The following is a 15,049-nucleotide window of genomic DNA, read 5'->3' as shown; positions in this document are numbered from 1 at the left end:
TTATTAGAGTTTTCACTGTCAAGACTAGCACTGTTGAACATTCAGCTATTGATGGAGTGGGGGAAATCACCCTCTTATTACATATTCCTCCCTTTCATTATGGGCTCATATAGCAATGATAATAATCTGAAATATATTTTGCAGCTGCCAGGGAGAACTTGATCATAAATGTCTTCTGCTACAATCAGTGGCACTTGATCAGTAAAGCTGCTTCACAATGGAAGATTTAGTTTTATTTTTGAATTTCATCTTCTGATTGCAATCTGGAACAGATTTCATTTGGTGAATACGCAGCAGACTGCTGACATACAGAGTTGTTTAGGCTTTAAGAGATTACACATAAAAATGAATGAGTTGGAATTTAGTATTTTCTTTTGTCTTCTGTTGACCTAGTGAGAGATAACAGGAAAATTCAAGAGAAGTAGAAAAGAATACACATTACTATCATGTTAAAACCAGATTTTATTGCATTTCTATAAAATTGAGTATGGTTATAATTTGTAATTTTTAATAAGGCACTTTTTACATTAAAGATATTGAAGTAAATATACATTGATAAACATACATTTGTATGTTTTATATATGTATATATGAAAATTATATAGTCCAGTTCAATTACTGTAGACATTATTTATTAGAGGGGCAGAGTTATCAGGAAAAATTTTTATAATGAATTCAGTACTTTCTGCCTTTAAAATACTATAAGTTTGAACAGTTTGGGAAACTAAAAAACATTGAATTAAGACTAAATCTTAACCTTTACATTTATAAGAAAACAATGCCATAGTGCAAAATCTGAATAAGTTAATAAAGTGAAATGATGGCTTATTTTTACCTAAGACACAAAAATTAATTTACAAATAACTAGATAGTGCATAGAAAATAATGAAACAGAGAAATTAATTTGAAAGAAATCTTGAGAATCCCAGCAAAGACTTTATATTTTAATGTTATGCTCATATATAGCCAGCATTAAAAGGGAAAGCCAACCCAGTATCAATCCAAAGTTCTGCAGGAGAAACATCAACCAGGGTCGCTGAGTTTGAACGTGAGTCATTTCAGGAAGCTAAAAAAAGAATAAAAAAGAATGAGATCCAGATATATTCATGGCTGGGAAAGAAAGTTTGATGGGAAAAAATGAGAAACTGCGTTGTTCAGGACTTAGTAGTAACCTTTCAGATTCTTGATTCAGTTACCATAATTAATTGAATGAAACCGGTAAAAAGCAATTATATTACAACAAGTAGCCAGAAAAAGCATTTGTAGGCTCCATGGCAAAAGAAATATCATTAATCATATCTATTTACCAGATTAAGTCAACTCCAAATAATCTCACTTTTCCTTGATTTAATATTCCCAACGAGAGCACTCAATTTTTTAAAAAGTATCTTTACTTAGAAGAAGTTGGTTTATTTGAAAATTTCTTAGCTTGGAATTTATGAATTGAAATATACATATATGTGTATCTGTGTGTACATATACAATTATATTTCAATGTAATTTGTATCCTCTGTATTTTATGTATTTTATTGCATGCATTGAAAAATATTATTCCATGGTCTTCACCTGACTCAAAAGGATCTGTAATTGCAAGAAGATTAAGCAACGCTTCCCCCCCTCCTTTTTTTTTTTTACTGGTCTATTCATCTAATCTGTCCAGCAGATAAATGAATCCAAGATATTATGCTGTGCTTTTTTTTTCCTTTCTCTTTTGGATATTTAAGAAAATACTAAAGGAAGTGACTCTCCATAAGCTTTTTTAGGACCACAGAAACATGACTGGATGAAATTCTGTATTGTATTCAGAAGCCAGGCTGTTACTGAGTACATTTGTGAATACTCTGACCCATATATTGAGTGAAAAGTTTCCCTAGAAACTTCTGTGAAACAAATCCCAACAGGTGGCAGTCTTACATTAATTTCTATAGAGATTTTCCCCCTCCCAGTTGATTTGTAGGTCTGACTTTGTATGTCACATTGATAAATTCTCATTTCTCTCAGAATGCAAGTTTCCGTTCAGTGGAGACTGTGTCCTTCATTCTCCCAAATTCAAGCAGTTTTGCAACAACAACAACAAACAAACAAACACAGTTAAGTATGAGCTTGAATAAGTAAGCAAGGTTACTGGATTCATGAAACTAGAAAAGATGATTTTATATTATGGAAATCTGTGATTCAAAACACACCATTATGGAAGAGTTTAGTCTGCCTCAAGGGCACCATATGATACAATTGAAAAAAGTAAGAAGACTTGGTTTTCCATCCTTATCAATATGATTTTAAGCAGATCGCTTCATGTCTCTGAGTTAATTCATACAAAAAAAAATGAAAGAGTTAAAGTAGGTAAATTCTGAGTATCTTTTAGTTCTAAATCAATGACTGTGAAAGAGATATTAGTCTTCTGGTTGAATGACCTTAAATATCCCACATATTCTTTATATTTTTATTTGCTCAACTTTCTAAATGGCTTATTATAGAGAAAACCTACATGACCCCCTAAAGATTATCTTTAATTCAAATCTTTATCTTCAATTTACCTTCATGTCTTCAATTTAATTAATCCTTTTAATTTATAGTAATTAACAGGCAGTCTTACAATATGAGACCTGGAAAAAACCTTAGAGGTCATTATTTCCCAATCTCTTTGCTTTATAGATAGGGACAGTGTTGCCCAGAAAAGCTGAGACATGCAAGAAAAATAGACAAGAGTATATACATTCTCACACAACGAGTTTATTTATCATAAGAAAGCCTTTTGCATTCTAATAGCATATAAGCTTCCTGAGGACAAATACTGTTTGTTTTTTTTTACATTTGCTTTTTATCTCCAGTGATGGCATAGTGCTCTAAATATAAGCACTTTAAACATTTTTGTTGAACTGAATGATTTTTATTGCAATAAATATAAACATGAAATTGCTAGTCCACTTAAGTAGAAAATAATGGCAAACCTTCCCCATGTTATTCATTCTAATACCCCCTCTGGATGGGAAAGGAAAGGAAATAAACCTTTATATAGCAACTATGAAGTGCCAGGCATTGGGCTAAGGGCCTTAGAAATATCATCTTATTTGATCCTCACATCAACCCAAACATGTAGGTGCTGTTATTATCCCCACTTTGCTGTTGAAAAAACTGAGGAAAACAGATGTCAAGTGCCCTACCCAGAGTCACACAGCTAGCAAGTGTCTGAGCCAGTACCTGAACTTAAGTTTTCTGGCTATAAGCCCCATACAATTATTGAGTACACCACCTAGTTATTTCTTAAAACACGTACATTTTGAGTTTTGTAAAGATCAAATGGGAGCATATTTATAAAGGTCACAAGTGTACCAAACAACCACAAAAAATCCACCTCTTTATCCCACGTATATGGTACCCTCCCAAAAAAATTTTTGGACAAAATTGCTGCCCCATCTCCTTATCCAGATGAAACTTCCACTCCTAAAGGTTTTCTTTTAATACATCTGCCCAGGAGACCTTGCCAGTGGTTATATTTTCAAAGACATCCTCAACTTATAGAAAGTTTTCCCATGTTGGACTTTGGTTTGACAGTCATTCTTTTCTATCATTTCCATTCCAATTCTAAGCAACTAGGGAAAACTAGAAGCTGAGAACAGAAATGAAAGATACTAAAATTCACCATAAAAAGCATTCCCGTATAACATTACATTTATGGATGTGACGCAAATCAGCAAATGAGATAGAGATTTCATTTGCCAAAGATAGGAATGATGAAGAAGGACAGAGGTTAACAGAATTGTGCCATTAAATTCTTTTCTATATTTTATAACACATAATGGGCACTGAAAGTTCTACCAGACATCACAACAGTGAGCAAAAACTTCAGAAAGTTAGAAGAAATATTCATCTTTCTAGGCAAGGTTGAATATAATTTGCATGGCTTATTTGAACTTACAATTCAATACAAATAAATATTGTTGTTGTTTTCTAACCCCCCAAACATGACTCTATATAATTTTACTTTACAACAACTTTACAACAAATTGACTTTTACAAAAACCTAAGCTGGTTTTTAAAAGGCCACTTGGCTCTTTTTACCATGGTTATGGACACACATACAAACCATAACAGCTTTTGAACAAGGGCCAGAATACCAGAGAGCCCCACAGGAATTACGTCCCAAAGAGATACAAATATCCCACTATCCTGCCAAAGCTGAAGTTATGTCTGATTATACTAAGGGGATCTGCTCCCCCTCATTAGAATCAGTTAATTTTGGAGACATATGAAGATACAGGATATCTCCAGTTTTCAGGAAAAGATATTTTGGAAGATTTTCATTTAAAAAATTCCCCCCCCAGGCTGGGGTTAAGTGACTTGCCCAGGGTCACACAGCTAGGAAGTGTTAAGTGTCTGAGACCAGATTTGAACTAGGGTCCTCCTGAATTCAAGGCTGATGCTCTATCCACTGCACCACCAAGCTGCCCCCATTTAAAATTTTTTAACCAAAATATAATATTTTCATTTTGTTTTGCTACTTCTGATACAAGAAATGTCTCTTTTCTGATTTCTAAGGCAATCAGACATCCTTATTTCTCAGTATTTGAAAAACTGATGTAGATTCTCAAGATAAATGGGATGAGCTAATGGACAGCTGATGTTGATCTTGAAGCAATAGGGCCTTGGAAAATTACTTCTTGGAAGCATTGCCCAGGGATTATTCTAATAAAGACTCTCTTCAGGCTTCTGCTTGAGACTTGGAAACATTCAAATTGGAGGTAATTCTTGTAGAATTAATAGCAACATCCTTTGATGGGTCATTTGCACTTTTCTCCTCATCCTGCCTAATTAAGGCAGGTCTATGACCCTTAATCAGATAAATGCCTAAAACAAAATACATAGGATTACAAGGAAGACCAATTATATTGAAATGCAACTACTAAAATACTTTTTAAAAAGAAAATTAAGTTCACAGACACCAGGTTAAGAATTCCTACCCTAAGGTTTCTCAACTTCCCCTCAAGATCAAAAAATGCTAGGACATGATGTTCTAGGAGTTTCAGCTTTGAAGAAAAATATAAGCTTTGCCAAAATCTATTCAACAGACCTGCCAGTTCTTAAGTACTTTACCCGAATTCAGTCTTAGTGCATTGATTAGAAATTCCATGAGGCATACCAGAGCCCACACACAAAACATGACTTGTCTATGCATATGAGGCAAATACTTTTTTAATGCTACAATCTGCACAATCGTCTGCTTGGGAAATAGGCTTTATTGTCCCAGTTGGAAACTTTAAAATGGTGAACACTATGTAAAAGGACCTTTACTCTAGTCCTGCTCTAATGACTCATCATGGAATCGAGATGAATTGGGTTTTCAAAAGTAATGATAGTGAAACAAAAGTTCTCACCGTTTTTACCAAGAACTGAGGAGCCACATTTATTTTTTCAGTTTAGGAAGCATCCTTTTTTACCCATAAATTGGTAAGATTGTTTTCAGTCCTTGGAAGCTTGTCATAGAGCATAAAGATAAAAGGGATGAGCTGATCTACAGATGGAAAAGCTTTTACATGACCTGTGTGCCTTGTCACTCAACGATCAACTTAGTTAAAAGTGGGTACACTATTCTTGGAAAAGTTGGCTACCAGGTAATTAATTCTTTCATAATAATTTCCATTCTACAAGGTATAGGGCAGGAGTGAGGAGAGGAGGGAAAGTGAAATCTACATAAGTGCATGAGTGGATAAAGCATTAATAACAATCAAATCAAAGGTTCTTGAAGTCCTCAGTCTAAATATTAAGAAACAGAAATTATTGATTGCTTTAAAAAAAATAGAAGTTCTCAGTTTTTCTCCCTGTCATGACCACTGGCTATAAATCTTTAACCAAAAATTAAATAAGAAAGTATGTCATTCATAATTTACTCTATAGTACCTGTGTGCATAAAAATCAAGATGGCCAGTACTTTGGACAGAAGGCTAGCTCAGAAATAATGGTTCAAACATTACCTCTGTGAAGTTACAACTTCCCAAGTCCTATGGAGGAGCCTGGGACTTTAAATTAGAGCTGACTTAACAAACTATTTTGGTATAAGTTCTTTTTATACTGAATCTCTGAGACTAACAACAAAAAACACCCAAACAATCCAATTTTTAAAAAATTTAATCGTATGCCCTACAGAATACAAATTAAGGGATTCTCAGCAACTCATGAAAGCAAACACAGGGACCCTTTTGGGAGCTGACCTTGATAGCTCCCAGGTTCCCTAAAAGACATTTCCCAAGGCATTTTTGGGGGAATTAAGATCTCATGAATTCCATTCCCAAAATGCCTCTTGTATACCTCATGCCCACTGTTGCAATTGAATTGCGTTCAATATTTAAACTTTTCCCAATGTGACAGATATGTCTAAAGATCCCTGATTTTACAAAGTTTCAGGCTTTTTTTATGCCAAGTGATGTTTCCTCTCCAGTTCCATCTGTAACTTGAACGAAGTCTGGTTTCCTGTTTTTTAAAAATATATCTTTATGGATCTAATACTAAATATGCCAAGATTTATCTTCTGTGTGGCTCATCAATGAGTGTGTAACCAAAAAAAAAAAAAAAAAAAAAAAAAAACCATTTAATACTTTCACAACAACATATCATATGGTGAAAGTTTGATTGCTTATATCTATTTATTGAAAATACATTGAAATATATTTCATGGAAGAAAAACTTTAAAATATGCCTATAATTGCCATATACTAAGATTTGCTGTCACTGATTTTTGAGGAAAAGGTACCTTTTTATTGTTTTAAAAAGTCCATATGTGATAAATGATTCCTTCCTGACCATCTGCTATGCAGTGGAGCTAGCCACCACAGCTGTGCACATAAAATCCAGGCATGTCATTGGATTGGATGGGCCAGGTGAACATTAAATGGAGAATAGTTATAGGGATGTTCATGGAGCAGATATTTTTGAACTGGATCAGATTATCTGGTAGCAAATACTTAGAAGTTGTCTTCATTTCAACTCGGATATTTCAATTTTGTCTTTGTAAATGGGCCACTTTTGAGCCAAGAAAGGCCTTTTTTATTTTTAATTTGTTGCTTGTGCAGACTCCTTTTTGGTATGCAAATCCACAATTATGCGTGCAATCTGATACATTCACAAGTCAAACAATGAGTCCTCTATACTGTAAGTTACCATCTACTTTTGTTAGCAGGAGAAGAAAAAAATGCACGTCTCCTTTGGGGGAGACTCATTATAGCTAGGCATTTTCTTCAAAGCACTGCTTTGCTTTTTCTCTACCCCACCCACACACTCCCTTTGGGGGAAAAAAGTACATTTTGAGTGACTATGATGTTTGCTGGAGGTAACAGACTGATAGCCCTGGAAACTTGAGTCTTATTTATACTCAGAACAGGTGGCTATAGTACAAGAGTTCTCCATAGCCCGCCCACGAATGTACCCACACTTTTTTCCTTCCTTTCTTCGAGGGCTGATCACTGCTAAAAAGTCAAAGGAATGGCTATGTTTCCAGGATGCCAAACATCTGGAGCAAAAACAAAAAATTCAATCAATCTTCCAGATACTTCTTAATATCCAAATGTTTGGTGTAGTGTAGCCAAGCCATTCAGATGCCTTTTATTCTTCTTCTTGTCCAGATGTTTTGTGAAGGCATATTTGATGGCAATGAAATGGTATCTTGATGATCTAAGAATGCCTAGGAGGGAGTGGATTCAAATGGAATGAGTTTTGTGAACTAAAGATGTCATTCCAAAGACTCTAGTTTAGATTCAGAATGAATGGTCATAGCATATGATTAAGTTTAATTAAAACTCCATGCTTATTAGAGAACTCTCAAGCTACCTTAGGGCCTCACCTTGTATCAAATACGTCATGACCAAACCCAGACTTTGTCCATCTGAGGCCACAGGCAAGTGAAAAGGGAAAATGCCCAACTGGCTGCTCTTCTGCCAAAGGTAACCAATAACTGAATTTTCTGAATTGCCATATTCAGACTGGTTCCACCTTGGCTGAGTCTACTGGATTGTACATTCTCCAGTTGTGAAGAACTTTACATCTAGCATGAAAAAGTTTACCTGCTAATGTGGAGCTCATACCAGGAATGACTTTACAATTGTATTCCTTACTGAAAATAAGAAAAAAGTTGCTATAATTTTAACTAAAAGATGATAGGCAATTCCCTTTTACTTATTTTGTTCATTTGATCCTTTTCTAATTACACGTTACAAAATTGGGATAAAGGAGAATAGCATATATTGGGTAAGGTGGATCAATCTACCTTCTAATTTTCTGTTAGCTTAAAACAGAGGAAGAGAGGGAAGGAGGGAGGGAGAGGGGAGAAACAGATAAACAAGGGAGAGATAGAAAAGAAAGAAATACAGCAAAGGGAGAAGGCAAGAGTAGAGAGAAGGAAGATTGACAGAGAGAGAAACAGAGAAAGAACTGGTTAATGTGATCTATGGTATACTATTTTCCTTTGTGAATATGTCTTTCTTTCAACCATAATTTTTTATTCCCTGTCGCCATATGAGCAGATTTTAAATCTTCCTTGTTCTGCCATTAAACACTGATTTAGACAACTGCATCTACTTTTTTCTATGACATAAGAAAAATCCCTTGCCAAAGAGCATAATAAGCTTAAGTACTCCCCACACCTAGATCATGAATCCATAACTACAATATGGGAACTGCAAGAAGAAATTGGATGAAATTATAGCTGGAAGGGTATGAATGATGAACTCAGTAACTCTAAGAGATATTATTTCCCATGATGGGCTCATCATCATCATATTTCATTTTAAAATTTCAGTGCTATAAGTTTAGATACTTGGCTTTTCTGTAAGAGTTCTAGTGAAATTTCTGATCTAGGTCACTTCAAGGATACCTCATTTTATTGCAGTTCATTTTATTGTGCTTTGCAGATAGAGCAATTTTTACAAATTGATGGACTGACTGTGAAAAGCCTGTGTTGAAACCTCTCACATTGTGTCTTTATATCCCATTTTGGCAGTTCTCGCAATATTTTGAATTTTTCATTATTCATGATATGGCGATCTGTGATCAGTGATCTTTGATATTGCTATCATAATTGTTTGAGGGCATTATGAATCGCACCCATATGATTCACTGAAGTTAATAAATATGTGTGTTCTGACTGCATCTCTGATTTGATATTCCCACATCTCTCTCCCTATTCCCTGGAACACAACAATATTGAAGAATATTATATAAATCTAATTGGTAAAGCAGCATCAGAGTTTGAGAGGATGACTAATTTTGAAAGTTCTACTCTGGCTAAAATGCTATCAAATAATATCACATACTACAGAGAAATCTTTCATAAAAGGAAGAGTCAATTAGTGTGTCAGATTTTATTGTTGTCTCTTTTTAAGAAATGGTCACAGATAAGGTCACTAACCTTCAGCAACCATCAGTCTGACCAGGCAATAGCCATCAACAATGAGGCAAGACCTCCATTAGCAAAAAAAAAAGATTATTAATTGCTGAAGGCTTAGATAATAGTTAACATTTTTGGCAACAAAATATTTTAATTAATATACATATATCTATATACATTATTGTTAGTATTAGTGCATTCTTGATAGAATATCAGTGTAAATATAACTTTTATTTGCACTGGGAAACTAAAAAAAATTATGTCTCGCTTTATTGCGATATTCACTTTATTGCTATGTTCTGGAATGAAATTCCCAATATTTTCAAGATATACCTGAAGTTCTATTGACAAAATATAATGGATAGAGCTCTAGATGTTGAATTGAGAAGACATAAATTCAAATTCTACCTCAGATGTTTATAAGCTGTGTAACTACTACAATCTTTTAATTTCTCTCAGTTTCCTAATCTGTCTAAAACTGAAAACATTTATCTTTCCCTTCAAAATCTGTCCTATTCAAACTTTCCCATTTTTTGAAGGTACTGGCATCTTTCCAATGTTTTAGCATTACTATGAACTTGTCCCTCTCCCTCACAATAGATAGTCAAAGTCAAATACTTGTCAAATCTCGCCAACATAACTGGCATCTGACCTTTTTTTTTCTATTCACATAGTGGAGTTTTTGGGTCCTTGTCTCCTTTCACTTGTATTATTACAACTACTGCCTATTTCTCTTTTCGCTCCAGTTCATCCAGCACAGAGCTGTCAAAGTAATTTTCTTTTAAAACAAATCTGATCCTGTGACTTCACCACCATCACTACTCAATCAACTCCAGTGGCTTCTTATTCCCTTTAAGATAAAATATGAACTCCTCTGTGTAGTTTTTAAAGCCTCACACAATCTAGACTAATTGTATCTTTCCAATCTCATTGGATACTGAAATGTGCTATAATGTATACAGTGCCTAGCTAGAGTCAGTAACTCTCATCCTTCTCAGTTCAAATCTGACTTCAAACACTTACTAACTGTGTGATCCTGGGCAAGTCATTTAACCCCATTTGTCTAATCTGTAAACTGAGATAGTGAAGGAAATGGCTAACAACTCCAATATTTTTGCCAAAAATAATCCCAAATGGGGTCACTTATTTTAAACAACAAAAACAAGTCTCATTGGATAGTATCTGTGTTTATGCATTTTGTGATTCGACAAACTAAACTCCTATTTTATAAATGAAATGTTATTTCTTTTCTCTAGGCTAGCTGTCCCTTGGGCCTGGAATGCACACTCACAGTACCTCTCCCTCATGGAGTCCCTCTTTTTTTAACCTTCAATTCAAGTACCATCTTCCACATGAAACCTTTCCTACTCCTTCCATCTGCTAGTGATTTGTCTTCCAGACTATCCAGCTTTTGACTACTTTGTATATGTTTATGTTAATTAACATTATGTTGTATATATATTTTACATTGTAATTTTAATTTCCCCATCACCAATTCCTGATGAGTAGAGATGGTTCTATTCATTGTACCTGTATCCTCAGCACCTAGAACTGTATATGGCACATAGTAGGCACTTGATTAATACTTGCTAATGGATGAATTGGTTCAAGGAACAGAAAGAAGATAATGTGTCTGGAGCATAGAATATATGAAGAGCGATAATATGAACTAAAGCTAGAAAGAAAGGGATGTGCCATTCTGGAAGGCTTTGAATGTCAGGTCAGGAAGTTTGAATTGTGCTCAATGGGCAACTAACAGAGATGATGTTTTAGCAGAGGAGGGACATGGCTAGGTTTAGATTTACAGGGGGATTATTTTGGTAATAGTAAGCAAGAAGGCTTAGAAGGAGAAGGGAATAAAAATCATATATATATATATATATTTATATATATATATATATATATATATATATATATATATATATATATATATATATGTATGTATATATATATTAGAAAGCCACTATAGCAGATTGGACCTTGAAAATCAGGGAGGTGATTGAGGAAAGAATTGCTATGGAAATTGACTTGATAACTGATTAAATGTAATAGGGAAGGGGAGGGACCATTTGTGATTATAGGAGACCAGATGAATGATAATCAAAAGGTGACAAAAGAGATGATGAAACTAGGAGGAGGAACATAGTCAGAAAGAATTGTTTATACAGTGAAGGGCTTTGAAAAACTTTAGGACCCTGTTAAATATATAAATAAGTGATCATTGATCATTGGATCATTCATAACAGCAGTAGACAGATGATAAAACATTCTTCCCTTTTCTCTTTGGCAAGGTCATAGAAAGATTGCAGAAGGAGACACTTTACAAAATGGTACAAATTTGTTTTGATTGACAAAATTTTTGCTATAAGGAAGGACTTTGAATTTTTCGTTTAAAGAGGTATAATACTGGGAGAACCTGAAGAGTTGGTAATGATATGATGCAAAAAGAAAAAGAAGGAAAAAAGTATCACTTCTTTTAATAATACACAGAGAAAAAGCAGAAGAGTCTTAAGAAGGGGACACAAAGAATCAGGGCAATGTTGGTATTACCAGGTTATATTTAATATAATTTAAAAAATAAAAAATAACAGATTTATGGGTTTTATATACAAACTTCACTTTCTAACCTTCTTTGTATATAGAAAGGTTTGTGTTTGTTGCTGAATTTTTAAAGTTCATAATAGAAATATTTTTGAAAAGCAAAAAAGATGTCATTTAAAAGGATGTTAATCTATTATCAATGTGAATAATATTGCAATTTACTTTAAGAATTAACTGAAAAATTTACTTTTGCACTCTTAGTTGTATTTAAAACATCCTCCTTAATACAGAGGATTGAGAGAGGATAGCAACAATAGTACCTGTTCTTAATTATGCTCTGTTATAGCAATCACTCCTTATCTATGTCATATCCTTAGGGAGAACTCTAAACTCTTTTACTCTCTTACAAAAATCTCTGGGTTCTTGTGAGTATTCTCAGATGAAATGGAGAGGAAGATTCTCTGTATATTTTTCTTTGTAAGGGGAGAAGGAAGCACAAAGAATTGTGTTGAAAAGTAAGGACGTTGTTGCTGGAATTTTTTTCTGTTTTGTTTGTATAAATTGCAGATAAGATTCAGACATTTACCAAAGTGGGAATAGTTTAGAAAGAACTTTTCCATTGCTAGAAACATCCTTTAGAATCTATCCATCTTTTTTTTTCAGAAAATTCTAAGTATAGATCTTTACTGCTTTGAGAGAGAGAGAAAGAACATATAAAAATCTCCGTTTCTTTGTAGGCATGATTCATACTGCTTTGGTGAATTAATAATTGTGAATGTTAAATTATATTAATTTTTGCTTCCTAAAGTGATTTTCAAATGCAACTTTCAAATGCAGCAAAGGAAAATTTAAAATGATGCTATTGTACTTGGAGCAAAATATACTTTGCAAAAAGTACAAATTCATTAATGTTTTTTATTCCCTTAAAAAGCAAGAAAAGAAGAAACAAGAACTCACTTGTTGGTAGGTGAATATTTTTCAAAAGGCATTACTCCCCCTGGTGTTGCCAAACTCTGAAAATGTCAAAATCCATTTGTTTATTCAACGGAGGAGGCTCAATTTAATAGAACATTACCTCGGTAATGGTACTGCATGGATTATATTGTACTGTAATTTCTCTATATCTGATTAAAGAAGATAGTAGTCTTGATAGAGTTAAGTCAATTAGAATTGAACAAAGGTAATGGAGGAAGAACTCAACCTTCAAAATATCTTTCTTTTCATTTGGATTAGGTTTCCTTGTCATGCAGCTAGAAGGGCTAGAACATTCCCCCCCTCCCCTTAGATAATTATACTTGTTGCACTAGAAAAATTTTATTCAGTACAAGCCATTCTCCAATTGTTAAATGATCAAAGGATAGAGCAGATAATTTTCAGAAGAAAAAAATTAAAGCCATTTCCGGTGATATGAAAAAATTCTCTAAATCACTATTGGTTAGAAAAGTGCAAATTAAGGCAACTCTGGGGTACCACTACACACCTCTCAGATTGGCCAGGATGACAGGAAAATATGACGAATGTTGGAGTGGATGTGGGAAAACAGGGACACTGATACATTGTTGGTGAAGTTGTGTACTGATCAAACCATTTTGGAAAGGAATTTGGAACTATGTCTAAAGAACTGTGAATACCCTTTGATCTAGCAGTATCAGAGAGATATTTAAAAAGGTAAAAGGACCCACAAGTGTAAAAATATTTGTAGCAGCCCTTTGTGTAGTGGCAAAGAACTGGAAAGTGAGTGGATGCCCATCAGTTGGGGAATGGCTGAATAGGTTATGGTAAATTATTGTTATGGAATATTATTGTCCCATAAGAAACCATCAGCAGGATGAGACTGGAGAGATTTACATGAACTGATGCTAAGTGAAATGAACAGAACCAAGAGAACATTGTATACAGCAACAAGAGAGATTATGTGATGATTAATTCTGATGGACATCACTCTTTTCAGCAATAAAGTGATTCAGGGCAATTTCCATAGACTCGTAATGGAGAGAGCCATCTGCACAAGAAAGAGGATTGTGGAGACTGAATGTAGATCTCAACATAGTATTTTTTATTTGCTTGCTTTTCTTTCTTTCTCATTTTTTTCTTTTCGATCTGATTTTTCTTGTGCAGCATAATAAATGTGGAAATACATATAGAAAAATTGTTCATCTTTAGGATACATTGAATTACTTGGGATCTAGGGGGGGCAAGGAGAAAGGAGAAATTAAAATTTGGAACACAAAGTTTTGCAAGGATTAATGTTGAAAATTACCTTTGCATGTATTTGGAAAACAAATAGTTATTATTATAAATAACAAATAAAATAAAATAATGATGTAAAAAAACTTATTCAGGATCTAGCTCATGATCTTGAGTCAACAAATTACTTAACAAGCCACTAAGAAGGAGATCATAGAATAAGAACAATAATAAAAGTAGCTAGTATTTATATGGTACATTAACATTTTTGGAATACTTTATTGCCACCTATTATTTTCACAACAACCCTGGGAGGTAGTAGGTACTGCTATGTTACTCAGTTTGGAAACTGAGGAAACCAAAGGAGGAAAAGGTTATATGACTTGTCTAGAGTCACAAAGCTGGATTTTAATGTAAATCTCCCTAATTCTGGGCAGCTTGGTAGTGTAGTAAATAGAGCACTGGGCTAGAAATCAGAAAGATTCATTTTCCTGAGTCCAAATCTGGCCTCAGAAACTTAGTGACTCTGGACACTTCACTATTTGCCTTAGTCTCCTTATGTGTAGAATGAAGAGGAAAAAATGGCAAACCTCCCCAGTATATTTTCCAAGAAAACCCCAAACTAGGGAGTGAAGAATTGGGCACAACTGAAATGACTGAACAATAACTTCCTAATTCCAGATCCAGAGTTCTATCCACTCTGCCACTTGTCTGCCATTAATACAGGTAAGGAGGCAAGAAAAGCATTCTTTTACAGGTAGCTTCTTCTGATCTTCCTGGTTGTTGTTCTTCTTTTCTCCTGCTCTCTCCAATTTTTATCTTATATTTACTTTGTATAAATTTTGTATATAGCTACTCACTTAGTCAGTAAATATTTATAAAGTACCTAATATATGTCATCTACTATGCTAGGAACATGTATGTGAGTATTAATTGTTTCTTTTG

The 15,049-nt window shown here is 34.1% G+C and overlaps 1 protein-coding gene across 1 annotated transcript in view; it reads right to left on the bottom strand.

Moving 5' to 3' along the window:
* Positions 1 to 447: 447 nt before the first annotated feature.
* The window catches only part of SLC39A12 (solute carrier family 39 member 12), a 98,552-nt gene continuing 83,950 nt past the window's right edge, over positions 448 to 15,049 (bottom strand). Inside the window, 1 exon segment of the mRNA XM_074266786.1 lies at positions 448 to 1,066. Within this exon segment, the coding sequence (XP_074122887.1) occupies positions 938 to 1,066 (129 nt within the window). The 3' untranslated portion in view covers positions 448 to 937.

The sequence above is a fragment of the Sminthopsis crassicaudata genome, chromosome 5, assembly GCF_048593235.1.
Source record: "Sminthopsis crassicaudata isolate SCR6 chromosome 5, ASM4859323v1, whole genome shotgun sequence".
Classification (NCBI taxonomy): Eukaryota; Metazoa; Chordata; class Mammalia; order Dasyuromorphia; family Dasyuridae; genus Sminthopsis; species Sminthopsis crassicaudata.
Note: the sequence above shows the minus strand (reverse complement) of the source record. Positions and strands in the feature narration are given on the sequence as shown.